The following is a 24903-nucleotide window of genomic DNA, read 5'->3' on the forward strand; positions in this document are numbered from 1 at the left end:
TCTATTAATAGAAAGTCTCTATCCACCTCTTAGTGACTCTTAACTCATTTTTTATTAATAATTTATTATTAAGGAGTCTCCCTCCTTTCACTGTTGGTAGATAGAACAATAATTAATTATTGATTTGTCTCTCTCCTTTCACTATTGGTTAATATAACAATAGTTAATAACTTTAATAATAAAATAATAAATAGAGAGTGAATATAAGAAGTATTGTTGGAGATGATATGTATTAGTAACTCTTAAATCACTAAGAGTCAATTTTTTATATTATTTTTAGGGAGTGAACTAAGAGCCTGTTGGAGATGCTCTAATGAACTAACAAATAAAAGATAAGGACCTGCTAATAATTTTTGCCCATAAAGGAAAGTACTTAATTGAGGATTAGAGAAAAGTTAGCATGTGTCAACTTTAAGGCCATTCCTTATTTTATAAATTTATTGTCCTTGAAATTTGAATTTAAAGTTTGTGTCTGTTTCCCATTTATTAAGATCGACTAATAAGAAAGTAAGCAATTTAAACTATCCCATTAGTTTCGAATTCCAAATTTGGAACAAAGAGGAGAGAACAACACTTTAGGCATGGTAAAACGACGGCGTAGACCCCTTCACTGTCATTTAAGTGGGGTCCATCTTCAGGTAATCTCCGTTTGGTCCTCTACTTCCATCTACCCATGTGAAAAACGGCATGCCATTTGGTTTGTTTCAATAAAGCAAAAGAGAATTCAGTATCGCCGGAAGGTCTTCCGGCGATGTCGTCACTGGTTCCCTTACCCTCTCCCGTTGTTCCGACTTCACCCGCGCCACCGCTAACTATCTCAACTGCTTCTCCGCCTGTGCCCTTCGTCACTATCTCAACTTCTCCGCCTCCGCTGCCGGAGCCCAACTCAACTGCTTTGACGCCACCAGTGACTAACTCAACTGCTTCTCCGCCTTTAGCCTCCTCGAATGGAACGGTGTCTATAGGTTCACTGCCACCACCTTCGTCGCCGCCGAATAAACTTCCTCCGGGAGCTCTGGCGGGACTTATAGTAGGAATTGCATTGGGAGCAATAATGGTGCTGATCGGCGGGGGTATTTTTTTCATTTTATACAGGAGGAGGAAGAGGAGAGAAGCAGAGAGCCTTGGAGGCCCAGCTCAGCCAGGACCTAAAGGTTTACTTACGGACTTTGCTGCATTATTGTATATGCATTTGCAACAAATTGAAGAAGCATCCTTACCTTCGAAGAAAAGTTTTTATCGTGCTATAGCAATTTATAGTTTTCTTTCTGATTGTGTACATCTAGGGTTGTTCACTTTTCCACTCTCTGCATTCCTGCTTGATTTAGCTCACGGATGGTTGTTTTTCCTAGATTGGTGTTCAATGAGTAAACACAGCACGACCAATGATTTCGATAAAACGCTCAATCCCTTTATTTTATTTCTTGTGCTAGGCTTGGTCTGAAATGCTGAAGTAATGATCCTTATCCGTGTTATAATTAATTTAATGTGAAACTTCTAGGTTCATCAATGCTTATACACAGGCTCTAAAGATAGAATATTCACCTGCAAATTTACATCTTTTGGATGATAGAGATTCGGCGGAACCAAATCTTAGATTTTTGGAAGAATGAGGTTTTTAGAATATCTTGATCTTGAAGTTTTGGGACTTGATATCACCTTTTTTGTGATTATACTTTATAATTCCATATACAATAGTCTGTTGGTAGTTGCTTCAATTCTTGGTATCTCTGTCCTTTGCATCTATTTGTGCATGTTATTTTCCCCTTCTGAAATTCACTTGTCTGTATCATTGATACTTCAGTCTCGAGCTGTGGTTACTCGAATTCAACATTACAGTTATGATTTTCTGAAGCTGCTACTTGTTTATTGTCTGGTTGATCCAATTTCTGATTATGAATTCTCTTTGTGTTTCTGTTCATATACATTTTTCTCCAGATGATTATAGCACTAGCCAGCCACAGCTTTGGCAACCTAACTACCATCCACCTACAGACAACGATGTGATATCACTGCCAAAGCCCACCCCTCCCCCTGGAATGTCCCCGATGCTCTATCAGTCCCCACTTCCCGGTCCTGCTTCATATAGCAGTTTGGGTTCTGAGAAGCCATTTGCATCACCATCCCCTGGCATTCATGGATTTTCGCAGGGTACATTTACTTATGAAGAACTAGCAACAGCAACTAATGGTTTCTCTGATACTAACCTCATAGGTCAGGGTGGATTTGGTTATGTCCATAAGGGAGTCCTCTGTGATGGAAGATTGGTTGCAATTAAGCAACTTAAAGCTGGGAGTGGACAGGGAGAACGTGAATTTCAGGCAGAGATTGAGATCATTAATCAGGTCCATCACCAACATCTTGTTTCACTCTTTGGATACTGCATTGCTGGAGCTCAGAGGATGCTTGTCTATGAGTTTATCTCAAACCAAACCTTGGAATTTCATTTACACGGTGAGTGTTTGTTGAGATAAAACTTCCTCGTTATGACTCCTGAGTATCATAGAATTTAGTTTACATGGTGAGAAAAGCCTTCGCAAAGACAGGTTCTCATCAAATGACTGGTTAATGGTGAAATCTATTGATAAGAAATTGCTCCATTTTTCTTGTGGTTGGGAAATCTGTTAGATGTAAATCGACCAGCCACATTGGAAATGTAGCAACATCATTCATTACTATACTTGAATTACCTTTTGAGCCCAATGGTTTAGGCAGAGGTCTAGGGATCTAGAAGTCATACTTGCAGGAAGGTATATGCCGCATAATATAGAAGACTGAGAATCCCATGATTCTATAACTTCTGTTTCGAGTATATTAACATTGTGACTATATTTGTTGCTATGGTATCATTCTCTTGTGAAACTTGAATGGCCTCACAGGAAAGGGGAGACCAACTATGAACTGGTCAACCAGAATGAAAATTGCCATGGGCTCAGCAAAAGGATTAGCCTATCTGCATGAAGAGTGTAAGTATACCTAACTTGATATATTTGGTTACTAAACCTTAATCAGTTGGGATTAATTAATTCGTATCTGAGAATTAATTGACTTCTCTTGGAACATGTTTCAACAGGTCAGCCCAAGGTTATACACCGAGATATCAAGGCATCAAATATACTTTTGGATGATAGCTTTGAAGCAAAGGTATGAAAAAAGATCTCTCATGCTTGATAACTTTCAAATATATATGGGAGTATATTTACTATTCTCATATCAACCAAATGAACTTGGAGTTGAATCTTGTAGTATATTGTTGAAAAGAACTTCATTTATCACTGACCTCTTTCTTCCTAACAAGAAATTCCGTTCTCTATGTTTCTTGAAATCTTGTGAGATTCTTACTCATTTCTTGCTTTGAAGTGTACAAGGATATGATTTCATCCTTTAATTGCATCATTGAATATTAAATAAATGCCATGATGTCAAAACACAAATGAAGTGCCGAATCTACGTCCTTGAAAATGTTTTAGAAAATGCACCGACTCCTTTCAACATGCCATATTAAATATAACTTAGTCTAACTTTATTAATTTGGTAATAGTTAATGATGATACAGTGAACCCGATTTTTTTTTTTTTTCAGCTTGCTGATTTTGGACTTGCAAAGTATTCTTTGGATACTGATACTCATGTCTCCACTCGGGTTATGGGAACTTTTGGGTATTAAAATTTTATTGGTTACTTTCTGAACTTGAGTAATTTTGTTTGCTTTTGGGATTGCTGAAACTAGAAGCTCCAAGATTGGGACTTCTCTTTCCTTATCATATTGTTGGGAAATTTTTGAAGTGGTTATATTTTGCCCCTTCTCCAATTGCAGTTATTTGGCTCCAGAGTATGCCTCTAGTGGAAAGCTCACAGAGAAATCAGATGTCTTTTCCTTTGGCGTTGTGCTTCTGGAGTTGATTACTGGGCGTCGACCTGTTGATAGAACCCAGTCCTTCCTTGATGATAGCATAGTTGAGTGGGTAAGTACTCTTTTGAAAGCACTAGTCGATTACAGTAAAATGTGACTCAAAAATATTAATTATACTATTGCTTCCACTGAAATTAAAACTCCGGGCTTTAGATATTTGATGATTTTAATGTCGACAACAATATAATTCTTAACTAAAATGGTTACCACTACGCCGAGTTCATTTGTTTTTTTTTATGATTTATTAGTTGCTTAAATACATATTGCAATTACTGTTGAAGATAGAAAATGACAAAAATGATCTATAATAGCAATTAGCTAGGCTGGACAGCAAGGTGTTAGTGTAGAGTATTTACAAGAAAGTTGAAATATCATCTGAGCATATTATTGCTTTAGTCTACATTCAATTTGTATATTTTTTATCATAAAACAATTAAAAATATCATGTCTCCAGAATATGCTAAGGCATAAAACTAACCATATTGAAAAATTAAGGCTTGTTTCCTATGGGAGTTAACAGTAGTTTTGATTAATATTCAGGCAAGGCCTTTGCTCAAACAAGCTTTGGAAGATGGCATCTATAATCCTTTTGTTGATCCGAAGTTGGAGGATTATGATTCCAGTGAATTGATTCGAATGATTGCTTGTGCTGCAGCTTGTATACGCCATTCGGCAAGGTTGAGGCCAAGAATGAGCCAGGTGATCTCGTATGTGCTAACATTGATTGGATGACCTTGGCCTTTTCAAGTTTGAGTTCCATCTATAATTAGTTAATTACTTCTCTTCAGAGTCTTTGTTAGTCAAAGCATCTGACATCCATCTGTTCTTGTTTTAGATCATTGTTATTATAATAGGAATGACTGATAAGTGTCGTCCTAAGTTTCACTTAAACTGAAGCAGATTTCACCTTAAATTAATTCGGACACATGACCCTTCTATTCTTTCTGCACAAATCAGGTAGTTGGAGCACTCGAAGGAAGTATGTCCCTAGATGATCTAAGTGATGGAATCACACCTGGCCATAGCACGGTATTTAGTTCTCACGGAAGCATCGACTATAGTTCAATGCAATACAGGGAAGACTTAAAGAAATTCAGGAAGATAGCACTAGAAAGCCAAGAGCATGGAAGCAGTGAATACAGTGGAGCAACAAGTGAATGTGGCATGCACCCATCTGGTTCTACTAGCACAGAAGGCCAACAAACCACACAAGAGATGGAATTACAGAGAAAGGAAACAGCAACCAAATATTCTCATGATGGTTGAGTGAATTATGAAACGTTTTCTCTTTCCCTCGAGTTCCACTGAATTACAAGTGAGCTTAAGTCGAGCAAGTGACACGCAGAAGCAGAAGTCAGAAATTGATTCCAGGAATTCATCTGTAAGTTATTTACTAGAATTTGTTTGTTAGGGAACTGAGTAGATAAGATGGTGTAGTTTTGTATTTTGTATTATATTTAGGCCAATTTTTGTAAGATGATATAACTGTATTATTGTATCATTTTGGTGTAGTTTGATCGGGTAGCATAGAGAGAAGATATATTGAATCAGAGTTCCACAAAGTGTATTGGAAACACATCTTTTTAAAATACCCATTACTTCTTTTTTTACTTGAGATACAATTCATTTCTACATTCATCTTTTTATACCGGTATCATTCACTTCGAACTGGATTGTTACATTATCTATATTATTAACATAAAGCACATAAAAGTTTGGTTTTATTGGTTCAATATAATGCAATACAGTTTGTATCAAGAATTTTCAAGATAAATGTAAGCATTTGTCAACTATCAAATATGAAAATGAGCTACATTTTACAAACTTGTACGTTGAATAAATTAAGAGTTGAGTTGGACTACAAGAGAAAATGTGTTCTGAAAGATTTTCTTATTGAATTTTGTAAAGTTCGTTGGGGAATTTAAGGCCTTATATGTCAACAGGTACTCCAACTTGTCCAAAATAGCATATTGGCTCCCTGAACTTTAAGAAGGTCTCATTAGGTCCTTCAACTTGCTTAATCCGTAACCTTTAAACACAAAATTCTCTATTCCATCAGGTCATTACTGTTTGTATTTCACGCGCAGTGACGTGGAAAAATAGCATGACACATTGTTTTTCTATGGGATAGTCGATCCGTCAATGGTAAAAAACCTAATTTCTGAAAATTCATACATCATCTCTCTGTCTATTCTCTCAATTCATGGAGTTGAACCCTAATCGCTGAAATCGATCACTCTTAAACGGTGAGGGAATCAGTAAACGTGAGTAAGTGACCCTGATTTAAGTAAAAAGAGATTAACTTAGATTTTGAACATCTGGTTTTGAACGTCTGATATAAAGAGAAAGAAATAGAAGGTTGCTGTGTTTGTAGAAAATCAACAACAAGACATACAGTTGGTAAGTCTATTTTCTCTATTTTATTCGACTTGCAAGAGTATTTTTGCTATAATGTTCAAAAGTAAGGGCAATTTTATTCTTTAGGAAATTGAAAACATGTGGGTCATGATAGCTTGTCTGCATTTTGTACCTCTCTTTTTGGTAGTGAAAATAGTATTTATCTCTTACATAATGTTAAAGTATTATCTTTATCTCATTATAATGTTAAAGTTATTTTCATTGTTTTATTCTGCAAGATTCTCATAGCATATGTGTTTTTATTTGCTTTTTAGTGGAAAGCATGGATGAATCATTATTCAGTATTAGGTGGCATCACAGAGGGAATGTAAAAGAAAATGGAGGGTGTATAAATTACATTGGGGGCAGTTATGAGGTTTTAGATAATTATGATTCAGACAAACTTTCTCGAATAGATCTTCTTTGGATTATTAGAGAAAAGTTTAAGTACCAAGTATGTGGTCCTCTTTACTACCAAAAGGAGGGCAAAACAGATTTCACTGAGATTGTGGATGATGCTTCTTTATGGGATATGATGAAGGGATTGAAAAAGGGGGATATTGTTGATGTATTTGTGGACTCGGTTGCTTTGGATGGAAGGGAAAACATGGCAGATGGGTCCCACAAGGCTGATGACTTGTCAAGTGTTGCAAACATGGTTATTAAGACATCATCTACTACATGCTCTAATGTTGTAAATGTAAATAAAGAAGGCCAACCACTTACTGGGGAATTAAATGTTATTGATGCCTTGAATATAGAAGACATAGTTGTTGAAGAACTGAATGAAGAAGGCACTGATGTTGACTATAACGGTGTAGATGATTACAATGAACCAGTACAATCAGATGATAAAGATGGCTCTAGTTCTGGATCTGAAGCTGAATCTAACACTACAGATGATGAACTATATAATGCAGAAGTTGAAGATGATGAAGCCAGCGAACGAGATGAAGAGGGAGAGGAGATTAAAAACACAGTCTCAAGGCATAGAAGGGAAAGATCTAGGAGGAATAGAGGTGTTGGCCAAAAGGAGATAGAATTGAGGGAAGCTGGTCCCGATATTGGATTTGATGACTGGTTAAAGAAAGGAAACAACTACGGTGGTTTATTGGGGGGTGATGAAGATTATATAGGGAGTTCTGATGTTGACAGTTTTGCTTCGGATGATGAAGAAGGAGTTGACGGTGAGATAGAATTACCAAGCAGAAGGAGAAATAAAAGAATCCATTATGATCCTAGCTGTGAGGAGACATTATGGGAGTTAGGGATGATATTTGAAAATGTGGAGCAATATAGAGAAGCAATTACGAAATATGCTGTGAAGAAAGGTGTTCAACTAACATTAAGGCCAAATGACCAGATAAGGGTTAGGGCTAAATGTTTGAAAACTTGTACATGGCATTTGTTTGCAAGTAAGCAGAAAAGGTCCCAAAATTTCCTAATCAAAACATATTACCCAGTGCACACATGTTATAGGACTAATAGAAATAGACACTGCAATACAAAGTTCTTAACAACATACTTGAAGCAAAAGGTGGTTGATAATCCTGGAGTCAAAATATGGAAGCTACAAGAACATGTGAAGACAGAACTTGAGATATATGTAGGAAAAACTATTTGCAGAAAAGTCAAGACTAATATCATGAAAGAGTTGATGGGTGACTATAGAAAGGAGTTTGAAAGACTTTATGATTACAGAGATGAGATATTGAGGTCTAACCCAGGTTCTACATGTGTTGTGCATGTAGATATGAAAGGTGTACCTCCCAAATGTCAATTTAGGGGATTTTATGTTTGTTTTGCTGCACTGAAGAAGGGATTTAAAGAAGGCTGTAGAAAATGTGTAGGTTTAGATGGCACGTTTTTGAAAGGAATATGTAAAGGGGTAATGTTGGTGGCTGTTGGTAAGGATGGGAATCATCAAATCTACCCAATCGCTTGGGCAGTTGTGGATGCAGAGACCAAGGCGACCTGGAAATGGTTCATCAATTTACTGCAACAAGACTTAGGCTTGGGCAATGGAGATGGTTCATGTGTTGTCACAGACAAGCAGAAGGTATTTTTTTAATTTAATCTTGTTCACAGACAACATGTTAATTTTACTTTAATATTACTTTCTCCAATGGTTATATGTTTACATTAGTCTTCTTGTTGGGTTTAATTATCTGTACAATATGTTTTTATGTAGGGTTTAATTCCAGCAATCCAGGAAGAACTACCCAATGCAGAACATAGGATGTGTGGAAGACATGTATTAGCAAATTGGGCGAAGAAATAGAGGGGTGTAGAGCGTAGACAATGTTTCTGGAGAGTTGCTAAGTCCACGTTTGAAGCAGAGTTGAAGGATAATTTGGATGCCTTAAGCAAGTTAGGTACAAATATTGTACAAGAACTTAGGTGTTACAATATTGAAAGATGGTGTAGGTCATATATGTCAATGTCAACTAGTTGTGACGTGGTTGATAATAATATGTCAGAGTCATTCAATGGGTGGATATTGGCTGCAAGACACAAGAACATAATTAGCATGTTAGAAGAGATTAGGTTGCAAATGATGATTAGGATAACTCAAATGAGAGCATTTATGGATAAATGGATATCTGATATATCGCCAATGGCTATGGAAATTTTGCAGAAAAATACATCAGCGGCAATGAAATGTATAATAAATTGGAATGGAGATTCTGGGTTTGAAGTTCAAGAGGCAGCTTACAGGCATGTTGTAGATATGAAGAAAAATATTTGCTCTTGTAGAGCATGGGGTCTTAAGGGAGTTCCATGTCCCCATGCAATTGCTGCATGTCACAAGCTAGGATTAGAGCCTGTGAGCTTGATTGCTCATTGGTATCATAAGGCAACTTATAGCAAGGCTTATGCAAACTTTATCCAGCCTGTACTGAACATGAAAATGTGGCCTATGTCAACAAATCCACCTATTGAACCACCTGAGGTTAAGCGAATGCCAGGCAGGCCTAAAAAAAATAGGAGGAAATCTAGGGATGAGCCCAAGAAGTTTGGAAAATATTCTCGTAGAGGGACACCAATGACTTGTTCTTTTTGTAAAAAAGAGGGGCATAACAAGAAAGGTTGTAGTTTGAGAAAATCCGGAGGAACAGAGGTAATTGACAATTAATTTGTATTTATTTTTTGCTTATTTAGTTGAAATGTTTATTGACTCTTACAATTTAAACTTTATAGGTTTCTAGTTCAAATGCAATTCCTGCTACCTCACAATCTGCAGCATCACAAAGCCAAAATCCGGTATGACTAACATATCTGAAATCTCGGTATGTAATATAGCTTAACGTATTTACGATCTTAATTGGAATTTTGTAGGGTGAAAATAGTAATGGAAGAAAAAGAAAAGCTACCGATTCACAGACAAAACAAAATGCAAATCAAAACAAGAATAACATGGGTGGCTATGGTGTTTTAATATCAGAAAGAACAGGTTTTACAGTCCAGAAGGTAATTTGGTTTTCATTTATGTTTTTGACATTTATTGAAGTCTATGGAGTTGAAATGAATATTGGGATCTCTTTTATACGATATGTAGTCTGGTACACTCGGTGGAATTGTTATTTCAACTGGTGCACGAAATGTTAAAAGTTCAGCAGAGGTGACAGGAGATATTGGATACCACCCTCCCAAACTGAAATGGAAAGGAAAAGAAGCTATGACTTCAAACCAAATGCAACAGCTAAGAGGTAATAGGGAGATGCAATTTCGAACTAGTCAGTCTACAACTAGAAGTGCAAGTCAGCCTACAATCGGAGGTGTAAGCCTGAGTACAAGTCAACATACAAGTGGAGGTGTAAGTTTGAGTGCAACAAGAGAAAGCCAACCTCAAAACACAACTTCAAGTCAACCAATCAGTTCTCAAACCACCTCAAATCCTACCGTTGTGAGGTGGTATGGTAGTAATTAGGATAGTAATGCAGTGGTGGTACACTAATGTTTTTTGGACATGTTTGTAATGAATGTTTATATGATCATTTTGATCAATTTTGAACTGGATTTAGATGTATAGGCTTAAGAAACAATTGGAATTGATTTTAGGCTTGTGATCAATGTGTCATTTTGGAATTGATTTTAAGCTTACGCATTCTTTTATAGATTGGTTTTATTGTTATTATATGTTATTCTATAGATTGGTCTTGTTGTTGTTGTTATATGTTATTCTGCAGTTTTCTTTTTTGAACAGGGTCACATGAGTGCCGATTTATGCTAGTTTTTTTTTTCTGTTTGTCAATTCATATTCTCCAAATTTATACCAGCAGTTTTTTTGTTTCTGCTGCAGAATGATGCCATTTTTTTCTGCTTAACAATGCCTATTATGCAATTTCATGTCAGATTTTTTCCAGATTCCTATTCTGGACAATTTACTTACACTTCCCACCAACTAGTGGAGATTATCTCTGCTTTATGGCTTTTATATTTTGAGACATAATCGAAGGAAGAAACAATTATTTGAAAATTTGTCTAATAAAATTATGCAATATTTTCACAGAACAAGAACATGAGGTTATAGCAATTGGCTATTTTCATTGATCATAATTGAGATTTACAATCCAAATGTTTACTAAAAGATATGCTAAATAAGCCCCCAAACAATTTTCCAAGTTACAGAATCACCATAATCCTACATTACAACCAAGATATCCCACAAAACATTACACTAAAATCAAATAACTCCAAACCTATCAACCCCACATAAGCAACATCCCACATAGAAACCCAATCATGATATCAATTTATTCCATGAGCTGTATTGAGTATTTGACACTTTGACACTGCCATCCAATTCATCACCATCTCTATTTTTTTTCTTGTTCATCACCATCTCTATTTTTTTTCTTGTTCAAACCACATGATAGAACCACAATCTTTTTCCTTCCCCTGAAATTGCAGTTCAAATAGAATGAGCAATTGGGAAGCATCAAATATAACAGAGATTATATAAAATGCAACTTACCCAATGCTTAATGCAAATAAAGAATCTTCTTCCTGGGCTTGGTCTGCTCTAAGAAACTCTTAAAAAAGCAGTTTCACCACAATAACAACTAGATATATTCTGCTCAAGAATAAAATTTCAGTCATGGAAGAAATGGCAGATGATAATCGGTAAGGAGAAATCGCACCTGATAATGGCTAAAGAGAAATCGCACCTGATAATCGGCAAGGAGAAATCGCAGATGAAGAATTGGATTACAGCTGACGAAATCGGTAAGAAGAACTCGCATCATGAAAAAATCGCAGCAATTTATTGTTGGAAGAAACTAAATCCAAAATGGAAAGAAATTGGAGATTAAGAACAAAGAAGGAAAAAAATTGCAAAATGGAAGGAAGAATCCATATGGAAACATCGCAAATTGTAAATGGAGTTTGGGTTTTTAAATTGGGGATTACAAAATATTACGATTGCTTGTTTTTTCACAATTCACGCGCTCGTCTTTGATGGTGAGACACGCGTTCTGATAATATATGACAGGTGGACTTTTTGTGTTTAAAGGTTACGGATTAAGCAAGTTGAAGGACCTAATGAGACCTTCTTAAAGTTCAGGGAGCCAATATGCTATTTTGGATAAGTTGGAGTACCTGTTGACATATAAGGCCGAAATTTAAACTCTTTTAATAGACTTTATATTTTTTTTGGTTTACATTAATATACTTTATATAAAAGTATTAAAAACTATCCATTTTCAGAACATAGAAAAATGATTAGACATTGTTTTACTTATTTTTCTCCACAAAACTAGTCAAATGGGACAGTGTATTTACATATGTAGACCTATTATATCAAACTAGAAAATTATATACCGGTTTACCCAAAACATCTTTATTCGCACAAATCCATCGTCTTTTCTTTTCTCTTTATGATTACGCATGCGATTTTGAGTGACGATTTGCGGATAAAATACGAAATCTGGAAAGAAAACACAAAACATTGAGAAAACCAAATCAAAAGATAAGTTCCCTCAATCTCTTTGAGTTTTTTGCACAATGTATTTTGGCTAGGTTTTAGGTTTTAATTTTGTTGTGATTGAACATAGATTTACCGTGTTATATTTTGTTATGGTTAGTGTTAACGATATAATGATGATTTTCGAACTCATTTAAGATGTATTTGTTAGATTTATTGGTTTAGAAATTGAATTTTTTGGGTTCATTTGTGATGCTTTGCATTTTATGAGTTTGTTTTGCAATTACCAAATTGCGAAACAATAAACTTTAAACCCTAATCTAAAACTTTGTAAATAGGTAAATGATAAGTCTTCTAATGAATTGAATGAACCATTTTTTTTAGCAAAAAGGCTTCACAAGTAGGTAAATACGAAGACTTCTGACGAATTGCGAAGCCTTTTCTTTAGCAAAAAGGTTCGCAAATAGGTAAATGCGAAACAAATTTTTATCAAAGGGCTTCGTAATTGCGAACATTCCACTTGGATTGCGATTCACAACTTTTAAATCTGTTTCACAATTGAATAAAACGGCAAATAGTTTTGCTTCACAAATAGGTAAAAACGTCTTAAGGTGAATTGCGAAGTTATTCTGTTTTACAAAGCAGAATCTGCTTTTACTTAAATGCAAATTGTAAGTATAAATACATTTTATTGTTTTGTTTGAAATGTAAATATATTGTGTGAAATGCAAATTATTTTCTTTTTTTACAGAGTCAAGTGGCAAAGCTAAAAGCGGATAGTGATGTAAAATTGTATCCGTGGAGTTTGGGTTCAAAAGACACAATAACGGTAAGAGATGATATTGCTACCATGCTGGAGCTTCAAAATAAATTGATGGGCTCACAGATAAAAGACCTTCAAAAGTAGATGTTTTTGACATCTTATGAATTTAGATAATGTTCCCTTCTCCTGTACTATTGTCCATACGTTGTTAACTAGAGAGATTGAACATATTGGATCTTTCCCTAAAGAGATATGGTTCTCTATTGAAGGAGCTGAAATGAGGTTTGGAGATGTGAGAGTGAGCTTATCTCTAGCTTGCGAAGCTAGATTTGGTGGTTTGGAGAAGACTACGAAAAGGAATAAAAAAACTAAATAAAAAGAAAATAATCAGCAAGTAATTGAGAGGAATAGATCCCATAACCCACCGTCACATATCTCAAACTTTCTCAAAATCTTACTAACAGCCACCTCCCTCTTTTCTCCCTTTCTTCTTTCTTTCTTCCAAACAATACCTTAAAAGCCTGGTCAATCACAAAAGTAACTAAATTTATTTGGGATGAGGTTCTTCCTCCTCCCATCTATGTTTCTATCTCAACTTTTTTTTTAGTATTTTTTTTTCAGTTGAATCCATACTTTTCATCGAATTTTGATTTGCATTTTCCAGCTATAACATTTTTAGCTACACTTTTTTTACGGATTTAGCAAGAGCGGAAGCGCATTATCTTATTCGTAAATCTATGGATCACGAGGTTGCAACAGTAGAAAGGATTTAGACCCGATTGGCCGAAAGAATCTAAATATTGACGAGCTGCTTTCATGCGGATTTTGATTCAAAAGAAGTATTTTATTTTAGTTGTAGTTATTTTTTTTTTTTTGCTCTTTGTAGTTTTGTTATGTCCTTTATGGATATTAGACTTTAGCTTGTACTTTTTTTTTTGAATGAAAGAATATCTTTATTGAATTAAATCTAAAAGTAGGACATTATTGAGAAAGGAGGATGGAACAAACCACTCTCGACAACCAGACCTAGAACTAGCCGCTCGGGCAATACAATGAGCCGCATAGTTCGCTGATCGTTTAACAAATGAGATTGAACAACTATCTAAATCTCTAATTAGATTGTCACAATCCGAAACTATATCAGCAAGGTAGGATAAAGACAAGGACGGCCTCTGTATAGCTTGAACAATTGCCAAACAATCTGATCGAATCACAATGTTACTAAGACCAGAATTTTTAATCCATGTAAGAGCCTCTTTAATTGCAATCGCTTCAGCCATCACAGGATCAAAAATCCCCTCCGTAATCGTTTGACCCGCATAAACAAATACCCCACAATGGTCACGAATCAAAAAGCCAGTCGAACAGAAGCCATCATCGGCAAACAGCCCAGCATCGACCGCTGGAAATTGCCATTTCACATCCCATCTCTCGGGAAAAACAAAGGATTGCCGGAGAATTTGAGCCTTTCGCCAATCCTTAGCAGCACTTCTTGCCGATTCAACAATTGTCTGCGCCTGTGAAATTTTTCTCTCCTAAACAACAGAATTCCTATGCGCCCAGATACGCCATATCAGAACAGCTAATTTTGACAATTCCTCATCATTTCCCGATAATAGCTGACATTCAAGCCAATGTAAACAATCACCCACATTCCTCATCCTATCATCTCCAAAATAGAAAGACCAGACATGCCTTACCACATTACATTCCAGGAAAACATGATTTTCATCTTCCCCTACCCTCCGACAGATCGGACACAAATCAGGTAAGACACTATGTCGCCTACCTAAATTTGTCAACGTTGGCAAACAGCGCGCAAACAGCCTCCACAGACAATTCTTTACTTTAGGGGCAGATTTCAACTTCCATATACTTTTCCACACACCAGACACAGAAGCTAAGGAATTAGATTCCAACAACTCCCGGAAAACCCTATAACCACTCTTCACAGAGTAAACTCCAGACTTTTCAAAAAGCCAATACCAACCATCATCCAAACTCAAATTTCTACAAGGAATATAAAAAATACTAACCTGATCAGAAGGATGAAAACAATTCTCCACCAATAGTCTATTCCAATGACCATCCTCCTTTATCAAGTCCTTAACAGTGCCCGTAGGGAGAGCCATAAAAGTCGCGGGGGAAGGAATTGGATTTTCCTTCACAGGTAACCAAAGGTAATTCCAAATAGTCGTGTTAACTCCATTACCAATCTTCCGACGAACACCTTTTAAAAGAATTTCTCGACCCGCCAAAATACTTCTCCATACATAAGACGGATTATGCCCAATTTCAGCTTGAAAGAAGTCAGAATGTTGGAAATATCAAGCTTTGAGAATCCTTGATAAGAGGGAATTCAGAAATTGAAGAATTCTCCACCCCTGTTTCGCTAAAAGAGCAATGTTAAACTCATGTAGACTACGAAAGCCCAGCCCCCGGAAGCATTGGAATAACAAAGAGAGTCCCATCTTTGCCAATGGATGCTGTTACCGACAGAATTAGAGGACTTCCACCAAAACCTATTGAGCATTTTGTTAATATCCTCACAAAATTGATTAGGCATAAGGAAAACACTAAGAATGTAGGTGGGAATCGACAAAAGGACAGCCTTAATGAGGACTTCCTTTCCAGCCCGAGATAAAAAATTCTCCTTCCAATTGCTTATGCGTTTCCAAAGTTTATCTTTTATGTAATTGAACGTTTGCATTTTATTCCTACCCACAGCAATCGGAGCACCAAGATAACATCCCATCTCATCATCCTCCCGAACCCCCAAAATAGATTTAACCACAGATTTGTCAGTCGGAGAAGTATTTTTGCTGAATAAAATTGAAGATTTCTGGAAGTTGATACACTGACCAGAAGCTAGTTCATAATCAGCCAAGCAGTCATGAATCACACGAGCCTCGTCCCCATTTGCCCTGAAAAATACATAACTATCATCGGCAAACAACAAATGGGAAATAGACGGAGCAGAATGAGCCACTTGACACCCATGTAAGAGCCCGACTCTTTCCTTAAACCGAAGTAAAGAAGAAAGTCCTTCGACACACACTAAGAATAAAAAAGGAGAGATGGGATCTCCTTGTCTAAGTCCTCGTGTGGGAATAATAGGACCAATCTCATTGCCACCATTAGCAATTTTGTAAGTAACAAAGGTAATACACATCATAAGCCATTTGACCCACTGCATATTAAAACCCATCTGAATCAACGCTTGACGTAAAAATCCCCACTCAACCCTGTCGTACGCCTTACTCATATCCAGCTTTAATGCTACAAGACCGTTCTTACCATGTCTCTTATTCTTCAGCTTATGAATCACTTCATATGCCATAATAATATTGTCCGATATCAACCTACCCGGAAGAAAAGCACTTTGAGAATCAAAGATTACCATGGGCAAAGCAAGCTTAAACCGGTTAGCCAGCATTTTTGAGATTATTTTGAACAAGACATTGCATAAAGCAATGGGTCTTAAATCAGTAACAAACTCCACCTGAGGCTTTTTTGGTATGAGAATCAAAAGAGTATCGTTCAATGTGGGAGGAAGTTGAGAATGAGCAAGAATAGACAAGCAAGCCTTAATCACATCATTACCAATTAATGCCCAAAAGTGCTGATAAAAAGCAGAGTTTAATCCATCGGGCCCAGGACTTTTGTCCGGATTCATAGAGAAACATGCAGCTGTTGAAACACCTTTCCACATAATTTTGATTTGACAAAATTGTTTAAGTATAAATTAGAATACATATTCTAAACGCACTAAGTTTAAATGCTTTGATTTATTCTACTAATGTGTTTGTTCAATGTTGAGTATAAATGTTATAAGTCATAAGGATTGGAAGACCCAAGCCCAATACGGAAGCCAAGGCCCAAGTCAAACAACTCAGTACACTCGGCCCGCGTATGTCAAGACGTTGTCGTTTTGGACAAAAACGCAACTCAGCAAACGGAAGGATCTAGAAGACCTTCGGGAACAACTTCACAATGAAGCTGCTGAGTAGTCTCGACAAAGCGTACAAGACAGCAGCTGGCAAAGGAAAACTTCCAGACAAAGTGTTTCCTCTTTTAGCAAAGTTCAGACGACACAGTATGCTGTCCAGTTGACTTTACCATAAAAGGAGAGACCATCTGCTGTGCTGACCGAGGACATGAGATACACGATTGTGATTGGCAGAGAGCTCTGTGCAAGTCAGGATGACAACGACACATAGCCGTTTCCCTCCAACGGTTATTTCGAAATTCGAAATGACCGAATGACCAGACATCTCTATAAATAGTGTCATCACAAGCTTCACAAAACATAGAACTTTATTAAGCCATTACGCTGACCAAATCTCTACAAGTTCTGCAAGCAAGAAGCAAAGCAAAATTCTTACACTACTTTTTCATATCTGTGTAAAAGTCTAGAGTGATTGTAAATCGTCTAAAGTGTCTTAGCACATCTTTGTATTAGGACAAAAACACTTATCATTTCTAGAGATAGAAAGGAGAGGCTGAGTACTCGGTTTTAAGTACTCAGCGGAGAGATTAGGATTGAGTAGAAGTATAGAGGAAGGTACTCTTGTCATACTCAATTGCTGATATTGTAAAAGGTTTGAGGCTCTACCTTTAAAGAGCTCAGTAGAGGATTCGAAATCTTGGACGTGTTCCGGGGACAGGACGTAGGCTTAGAAGAAGCCGAACCTGGATAAATCTGCTGAGTGAAGTATTTCTAAACCTTTGACTCCTTATTTATATTGCTTGCTTAAACAATCAAAACTGACCAAGTCAAGAGGTCAAGTTGAGTTGTGCGCATTAAAACGTAAGAGCTCAGGAATAGACTCTAAGTGCTATCTCCTGACTCAAGCTAAGAAACTGACCTAGTCACCTATTGACTAAGCCAGTATCTTGCTGTTTACTCAGCGCCGCTGTTCAAACCTTTTCTTTAGTAAAAGAAGTCTGCCTAAATTGCGAAAAAATTTAAATAGTTCCTAACCCCCCCTTGGAACTATACTTGCAACTAAATAAGGGACCAATAGTTCTAAGGGGGGGTTAGGAACTATTTAAACTTTTTCGCAATTTAGGCAGACTTCTTTTACTAAAGAAAAGGTTTAAATAGTTCCTAACCCCCCCCCCTTGGAACTATACTTGCAACTAAATAAGGGACCAACAGCAGCTTTTACCTCATCGGCACAAAACGGAATTGAGAGCTGCTCATTCATCTCGGGACTGATACGGTTGAGCAAATGTGGTACCACTCTAGATGCATCAGATTCATTACTGGTGAAAATAGCCTGAAAGTAATCACCCAAAATACCCTCTAACCCATTGCCCCTTCCACAAAGCTCACCATCACTATTCTTCAGCTCCGTAAATGAATTATTACGTTTCCTTGCAGACGCAACCGAGTGAAAGTATTTAGTGTTAGCATCCCCGTCTTTCAACCAAAACAGTTTAGCCCTTTGACGCCAAAAATCTTCTTGTTGTTTCAAAACTTTAGCATATTCCGTAGCTGTACTGGCAAAGAGGCTAATACTAAACTGATCGCGTCGTCCACGAATTCTGTCAAGTTGAATTCTTAACCCATTCAACACTTTCTTAAAGTTTCCATCCAGACCTTTACTCCATACCTGTAAAGCTTCAGAACACCTTCTTATTTTTGACAAAATCACATCAGAAACATTCTCATTCCACGCTTGAAAAACAACTGAACTACAGGTTTGCTCCCTTAACCAGCTATTCTCAAATCTGAAGCGTTTTACAAATTGAACCGGGGCCCATACTTGCAAGGTTAACAAAAGAGCCGAGTGATCAGAACAGATAGTGTTAAGATTTTGTAGCTTTGAATTTACAAATTGGCTCTTCCAAGGCGTATTAACTAGCACACGGTCCAAACACTCTTCGATCCATCTACTTGAACCCCTGCCAACCTCCCATGTAAAAGGATGCCCAATCATTGGAACACTATACAAACCACAACTGTTAACCGCTTCTTTAAAATCCTCAATAAGCCCATTTGGATGTCTGTTGCCGCCTCTTTTCTCTTCAGCACAGAGAAGATCATTAAAATCTCCTAGACAACACCATAACTGTTCATTCGGATCATATAAAGATTTAAGAAGCTCCCAAGACTCTCTCCTCATATTCCTCTCAGGAAAGCCATAGAAACCAGTAAGAACTTTAGCTTGTACTTATATACCTCTATGAGGTTTTATTCCTTACTATTACCATGATTTACTTATATTTTTTTATATAACGAAATGATATAAGCATTTCAGTAGAAAAGAAATGAGGAGAAGTAAGATTTTATTTCGTCTTTTTCTTAATTGAAGTACAGTAAAGGAGTATTTATAGTACAAGAAAGTAAACAATAATATTGATTATTAAGCTAAGCACTTAATTCCTAACTCGAAGCTTAACTGACTAAATGTAAATGATTATGGTTGACTCTAAAATTCGAAAGATCTTCTGTGTTCTGATTAGGGTTGTAATCGAGCCGATTCGAGCCGAAGCTTCGCTCGCTATAAAATTAACGAGCTCGAACCCGATTTGAGTTTGCTATAAAATTAACGAGCTCGAGCCCGAGCCGAGCTTTGGCTTGCTCAACGAGCTCGAGCTGAGCTTCGAGCTCGTTTCGAGCCCAAAATCCTCTTTGGACTTGGTTCATTAAGAAAATTATCTAACCATGAATTGTTTGTGAGTAAATTACTTATATTTGTAAAGTTCGCTCGCAAATAACTCTTTAATTGTGTACATAAACAAGCTCACAAACAAAGTTCGTAAATAAATAAACAAGATGCTTACAAATAGTTCGTCCATTACTCATTTATTATGTTTGTGAACGAACTCATCTAATAGCAAATGAAATAATATTAAATTTAGATATTTGTGAACTAACACAAAACTATATAATTTCTTACAAAACTAAAATTTGTTTATAAATGTTCTAATCGAATCTACTCGCGAGCTTTGACCTGCTCAAGCTCGGCTTGTTTACAAACCGAGACAGTAAATCATGCTCACGAACGGCTCGTTTACAAATCGAATCGAATCAAACTGAGCTTTTATCGAACCGATCACCAAACCGTTCATGCGCGATTCGGCTCATTTACAGCCCTATGATACTGATAAATTCAGTTCCATTATCTGTTCTCAATATCTTGAGAACTGTAATGACTTAATTGTATTAATAGAAATTAAGTTTAGTTACCTCACCGACAAAATGTACAAATTTCACTGACTATGTTTAGAAGAATCCATCCTTTTAAAAGTATCCATCTCTAATGACAAATACTCTTCAAAAAAAATTTAAAGGGATTAGTCCTTTATATTTGTCTAGAAAGGTATAATGATCCTTCTAACTTTGAAAATAAACTATCCTAGTTCATTGAAATTGTTTAAATGACATGTATCACTTTAATCAAATTCAAATGGCCTTTAAAGTTTAAATTGCTGCTAGATCACTTTCAACAATTTAATAATTTAATACAAGTCACTTTTGTTTAAAAAATTAGAGAAAAGTTATATAATAGTATAAGCTTAAAAAACAAGAGAATAATTTACACCAATGACTCGAGAACTTTATAATTACTTTTATTATAAGTCTTAATTATTAAAATTTCAACATTATGATTTCTGAACTTTACACTTTATCAGCAGACTAAATTTCACCATGGCCTTAAACTTTTTTTTTTATTATTTTTTATTATAGCCTCTGAATTTTAAAATTAAACATTATGATCATAAACTTTGCACTTTACTAACATAATGACTTATTTTAACGTTGATTGAAATGAACACTTTAATATAGGTAACCCTTCTTTGTAGAGTTAATGAAAATTATCTTCTAAAAAATTTTAATTCTTGAACTTTTTAATTTTGAGATATGTTGTTTGATTAAGGGGGAGAAAATGATAATTTAAAGAAAGAAAATTCTGAAAATAATGATATGAAAAATCGAAAATAGTGACTTGGTCAACATTAAAAGTGGTAAGAAGCCATACTATCTAGTTTTGAAGTTCAAGGGCATGCAATATTCAAGGGTCATGGATGTAATTTTTCCCTTTATTAACATAATAACCCCTTTTATAATTCACTATAACAATCTCAAAATAAAAAAAAATTTAGAAATTTATCTTTTCATTACCAAAGAACATCTAACATGTAAATGATATAAAAAAACAAAAGCTTTAAGAATTAAAGTTTCTTAAATTGTCATTTTCATTAGATCTACAGTATATTACATGTTGTTGGAACAGTACTCTTGATCAATGGAAAAATGAGTCCTTATGTTATTAAAGTGTAAAGTTGTTTCACTCATATTTTAATTTAGGACAATTTCGTAATTAATCTACTTAATTTGGCCCAAATTAAAATAATTGATGGAGTTTGGAGGCAATTAGGTAATTATGCAATTTAATTTGGCTTGGATTTGGTATTATTTTGCCAATTGTATCTTTTTTGTCAAAATGTGTGAGAAATTAGAAGTATTAGACCAATTTGGTAATTTACCAATTATTCTGGCTGAATTGGGTAATTAACCCATTAAATACATGATGAAGCTGTATAAGTTGAGATAGTGGAGCTGAAACATGGATTAGTGAAGGAAAGCAGTTATGGAACTTACTTGCTGAGCAGTTACAAAATTATCTCACTAAAACGTGGAACTTACTTGATGAAACGTGGAACTTCCTTGCTGAGCAGTTACAGAATTATCTCACTAAAACGTGGAACTTACTTGATGAAACGTGGAACTTAATTGATGGACAGTTTCCAACATATTTTTTACACCAGAAAAGTATAATTCAAGAGCAAAAAATAGTTAGTGGATGAAAGCAGTTACGGAACTTATTGAAACTTTCTCACTAAAACGTGGAACTTACTTAACAATTACCTATTTACAGTATAAACACAAGTTTTGGTAGTAGGGAAAAGAATCTAACTCAATCAACAATCAAAACAATTAACAAAACTCAACAATGACTCAAAAGTCTTAGCAAAATCTCTACAACAATCTTGTCAATCTCTTTCAATTTTCAATTGTTTTAGTTCTACAAACTTTCTTGCAATTTTAAATTTCTAAGTTCTTCCATTCAATTTCTATATCGGTAATCCTTTCAATTTTAGAATCTCAATTCCTATTATTCAAGCATTCATTTTTATTCTCAATTTCAATTTCGACATCGTTTCCTTCGATTAATCTCGATATCCGTAGATTTAAGTGACGAACTTTAGACTCTTTTATGTCCTTTTAAGTCTTTTATACAATCTTTTGATCTAGAAGTTAGATTTCCAATTTTTGTAAGTTTTCCACAAACTTTCTGGCATGCTCGGCACAATCCAATTCACACAAAAAAGGAAGACGTTCAATAAAAGTTTAAGTCATAATGTCGATATTGTAATTTAGAGACCATAATGAAAGTAACTACAAACTTCAAAGACCATAGGTGTAACTTACCCCTTCAAAATATTTGTGGATTTCAGATGCAGGCGACCCTTACGATTTCCTAGCATAACAGCAAACTTTCTGTTAGAATAAAAAATACAAAAATTTGGCAACTTTTAAACCATTTAATGAACCAAAACCGAATCTCACTAAACAATCACTTAGTTAAAATGATACTACTTACATATGGTTTGAAAGGAAAAATAATGATTTAAAAGCGGCTGGCATTTGTATTGTAATCATCTCCACTCCACATAATGTTAAAAACACTCATTCCATTGAACTCATATTCTACCGGCCGCATACCATGCCGTCCTTGGCCTTTACTATCTATGTCATCTGCAATTTCCCACTCTATAAATACGCTTTCCAACTCATTGTTCTACCACCAACCAACCATCTCAATCCCTCACAATCTAGTAATAAAATAAAATGGCATCTCATTCTGCATTTGCCATCTTCATGCTCCTTGTCGTTGTGCCCACCGCAACTTTGGCAACGACGTACATGGTTGGGGATGAATCTGGGTGGACGGTCGGCTTTGACTACCAAGCCTGGGCTCAAGACAAGAACTTTCAAGTAGGAGACAAGCTAGGTAAAGTGATCAGCCTTCAATTGCTTTCATTTTCACCTAATTTCAACTTAATTTGGTCTTTTGTTATGTTGGCGTACTAAAAGCATCAACCTTGTTTCTTCATTTGTAGTTTTCTGGTATCCCAAGGGAAATCATAATGTGTTTAGAGTAAACGGAACTGCATTCCATAACTGCACTATTCCGCCACTAGTAGAGGCTCTGACTACTGGAAATGATACCATCACATTAGCAACATCAGGAAACAAATGGTATATTTGTGGAGTAGGCCAACATTGTGCATCTGGTGGCCAAAAACTTGCTATAACTGTGCATTCTTATGCTCCAACACCATCTCCATCCATGGCACCTTCTCCACTAAGCCCTATTCCTTATGCATACGGTGGCTCTGATGTTGCAGATTCGGAATATGACACTCCTGCTCCATCTCCAGTTGAATTTGCACCTTGGGAATATGCCACTCCAGCTCCTTCTCCAGTTGAATTTGCACCTTGGGAATATGCCACTCCAGCTCCATCTCCAGTCGAACTTGCAACTTGGGAATACGGAACTCCACCTCCAGTTGAATCTGCACCTTCGAAGTATTTCACTCCAGCTCCATCTCCAGTTGAATTTGCACCTTGGGAATATGCCACTCCAGCTCCATCTCCCGTCGAACTTGCAACTTGGGAATACGGAACGCCAGCTCCACCTCCAGTTGAGTCTGCACCTTGGAAGTATTTCACTCCAGCTCCATCTCCGGACGCGGATACGGGTTACACAGAAAAAGCTGCCAAAAAAAGACCCTTTATCAACTTCTTCAGGGAGTGATATCACATCTGATAGGGTCATGGTCCGACACATGGGGGATATTCAACAAGTTTCTAATAGTTTGCAATAAATGTTGAGATTAGTACCAGTTATTAGCCATTAAGCATTACTTTCATATGTCCTCAGATACTTTAATTCATGTTTTTTTTTTTTTTTTTCGGAATTACAAGAACTTTTACACAACTTGACCAATATAGCGCTTCCTATAATATACTGTTTTTATATTTTAAAGCAGAAGCTTTTGTATCTTAGTTTGTAATGATAAAAATCAGGACAATTCTGCCAGCCATATGTTATAAATAGGCAAGATGAACCTCAAGAGGATGAAGCATTCAAAGACACAAGTCAAGCTTTTGCATTTAGTCAATCCCAATAGAATAAACTGGCTTTGATGGCTATTTACGGGTGAGTCCTCCACTTAAATTTTCAAGGCACGGCAACTTCACATGAAATCTTCCTGTCGATCTATAATTTCTAGGACGATTACAAGCAATATAATGCATAAAACTTATGAAGGAAGAAGCAGAGGACTAGAATTTACATGATAAGTAAGCATCTTACTGTTCAACTGAGAGCGAAATTTCTTCAATTTCCAGAGAGGTGAAACTGAAGAGGATGCTGGACGTACAGGCTGCCGCCACTGTAAATACTAGTTGCTGGTCTATACAAAAGTTGCTTTATGCTGTAAAATATGAAAGGTTAGATTCACTTCAGGAATCTTCAGGTCAGAACATGAGAAGCATGACGAACACTCGAACGAAGCCATCAAACTCTCTCAAAGCACTAGCATTTTGCAACTCCACAGTTTAAAAAAAAGTAGGACCCTGCAATTAGGGAAGAAAGAATATGATAGAACACTTTCTTCAATGCTGTTAAGACTTTTTTGTACTAATGATCTGTACAGTATCCAACTTATTAATTAATGCAGGAGAGGAAGCATGTGGCATAAGATTCTGGAACAGATCTAAATCACATGCCACTACCTAAAATTAATCTCAATCAAAGATGCAAGAGGAAAATCCTTCATGAAGGAAACAGCTAGACATTAATATTGATTGTATTACTATGCC

The 24903-nt window shown here is 36.1% G+C and overlaps 1 protein-coding gene and 1 long non-coding RNA gene across 3 annotated transcripts; one reads left to right on the plus strand and one right to left on the minus strand.

Annotated features, from left to right (window-relative positions):
• The first annotated feature begins 614 nt into the window (after positions 1-614).
• On the plus strand, positions 615-5522 carry LOC136223448 (proline-rich receptor-like protein kinase PERK15). Of its 2 annotated transcripts, none has more exons than XM_066011451.1 (8): positions 615-1154; positions 1939-2454; positions 2880-2966; positions 3074-3144; positions 3583-3659; positions 3817-3964; positions 4453-4619; positions 4870-5009. In XM_066011451.1, exons 1-8 carry the CDS (start codon positions 752-754, stop codon positions 4871-4873), a joined length of 1473 nt encoding a protein of 490 aa, XP_065867523.1. In that variant the 5' UTR covers positions 615-751; the 3' UTR covers positions 4874-5009. The 2 variants fall into 2 exon arrangements, with proteins under 2 accessions (XP_065867523.1, XP_065867522.1); XM_066011450.1 differs by having other exon boundaries at positions 626-1154; positions 4453-4611; positions 4870-5522.
• A 5384-nt stretch (positions 5523-10906) lies between these two features.
• Positions 10907-11661, minus strand: LOC136221824 (uncharacterized). Its single transcript, XR_010685329.1, has 3 exons — positions 11481-11661; positions 11288-11386; positions 10907-11211 (listed from the first exon to the last, which is right to left on the minus strand). It is a non-coding gene; the product is annotated as an uncharacterized lncRNA (long non-coding RNA).
• Positions 11662-24903: the final 13242 nt, after the last annotated feature.

Source organism: Euphorbia lathyris, chromosome 3 (assembly GCF_963576675.1).
Source record: "Euphorbia lathyris chromosome 3, ddEupLath1.1, whole genome shotgun sequence".
In the NCBI taxonomy this organism is placed as follows: Eukaryota; Viridiplantae; Streptophyta; class Magnoliopsida; order Malpighiales; family Euphorbiaceae; genus Euphorbia; species Euphorbia lathyris.

What these genes read in the sequence shown, in the direction of transcription:
- LOC136223448 (XM_066011450.1), top strand. Translation starts at nt 752, where the DNA reads ATGTCGTCACTGGTTCCCTTACCCTCTCCCGTTGTTCCGACTTCACCC. An exon ending in CGGGTTATGGGAACTTTTGG is followed by an intron (nt 3,660 to 3,816) that starts GTATTAAAATTT and finishes CTCCAATTGCAG; the next exon opens with TTATTTGGCTCCAGAGTATG. An exon ending in TGAGGCCAAGAATGAGCCAG is followed by an intron (nt 4,612 to 4,869) that starts GTGATCTCGTAT and finishes TGCACAAATCAG; the next exon opens with GTAGTTGGAGCACTCGAAGG.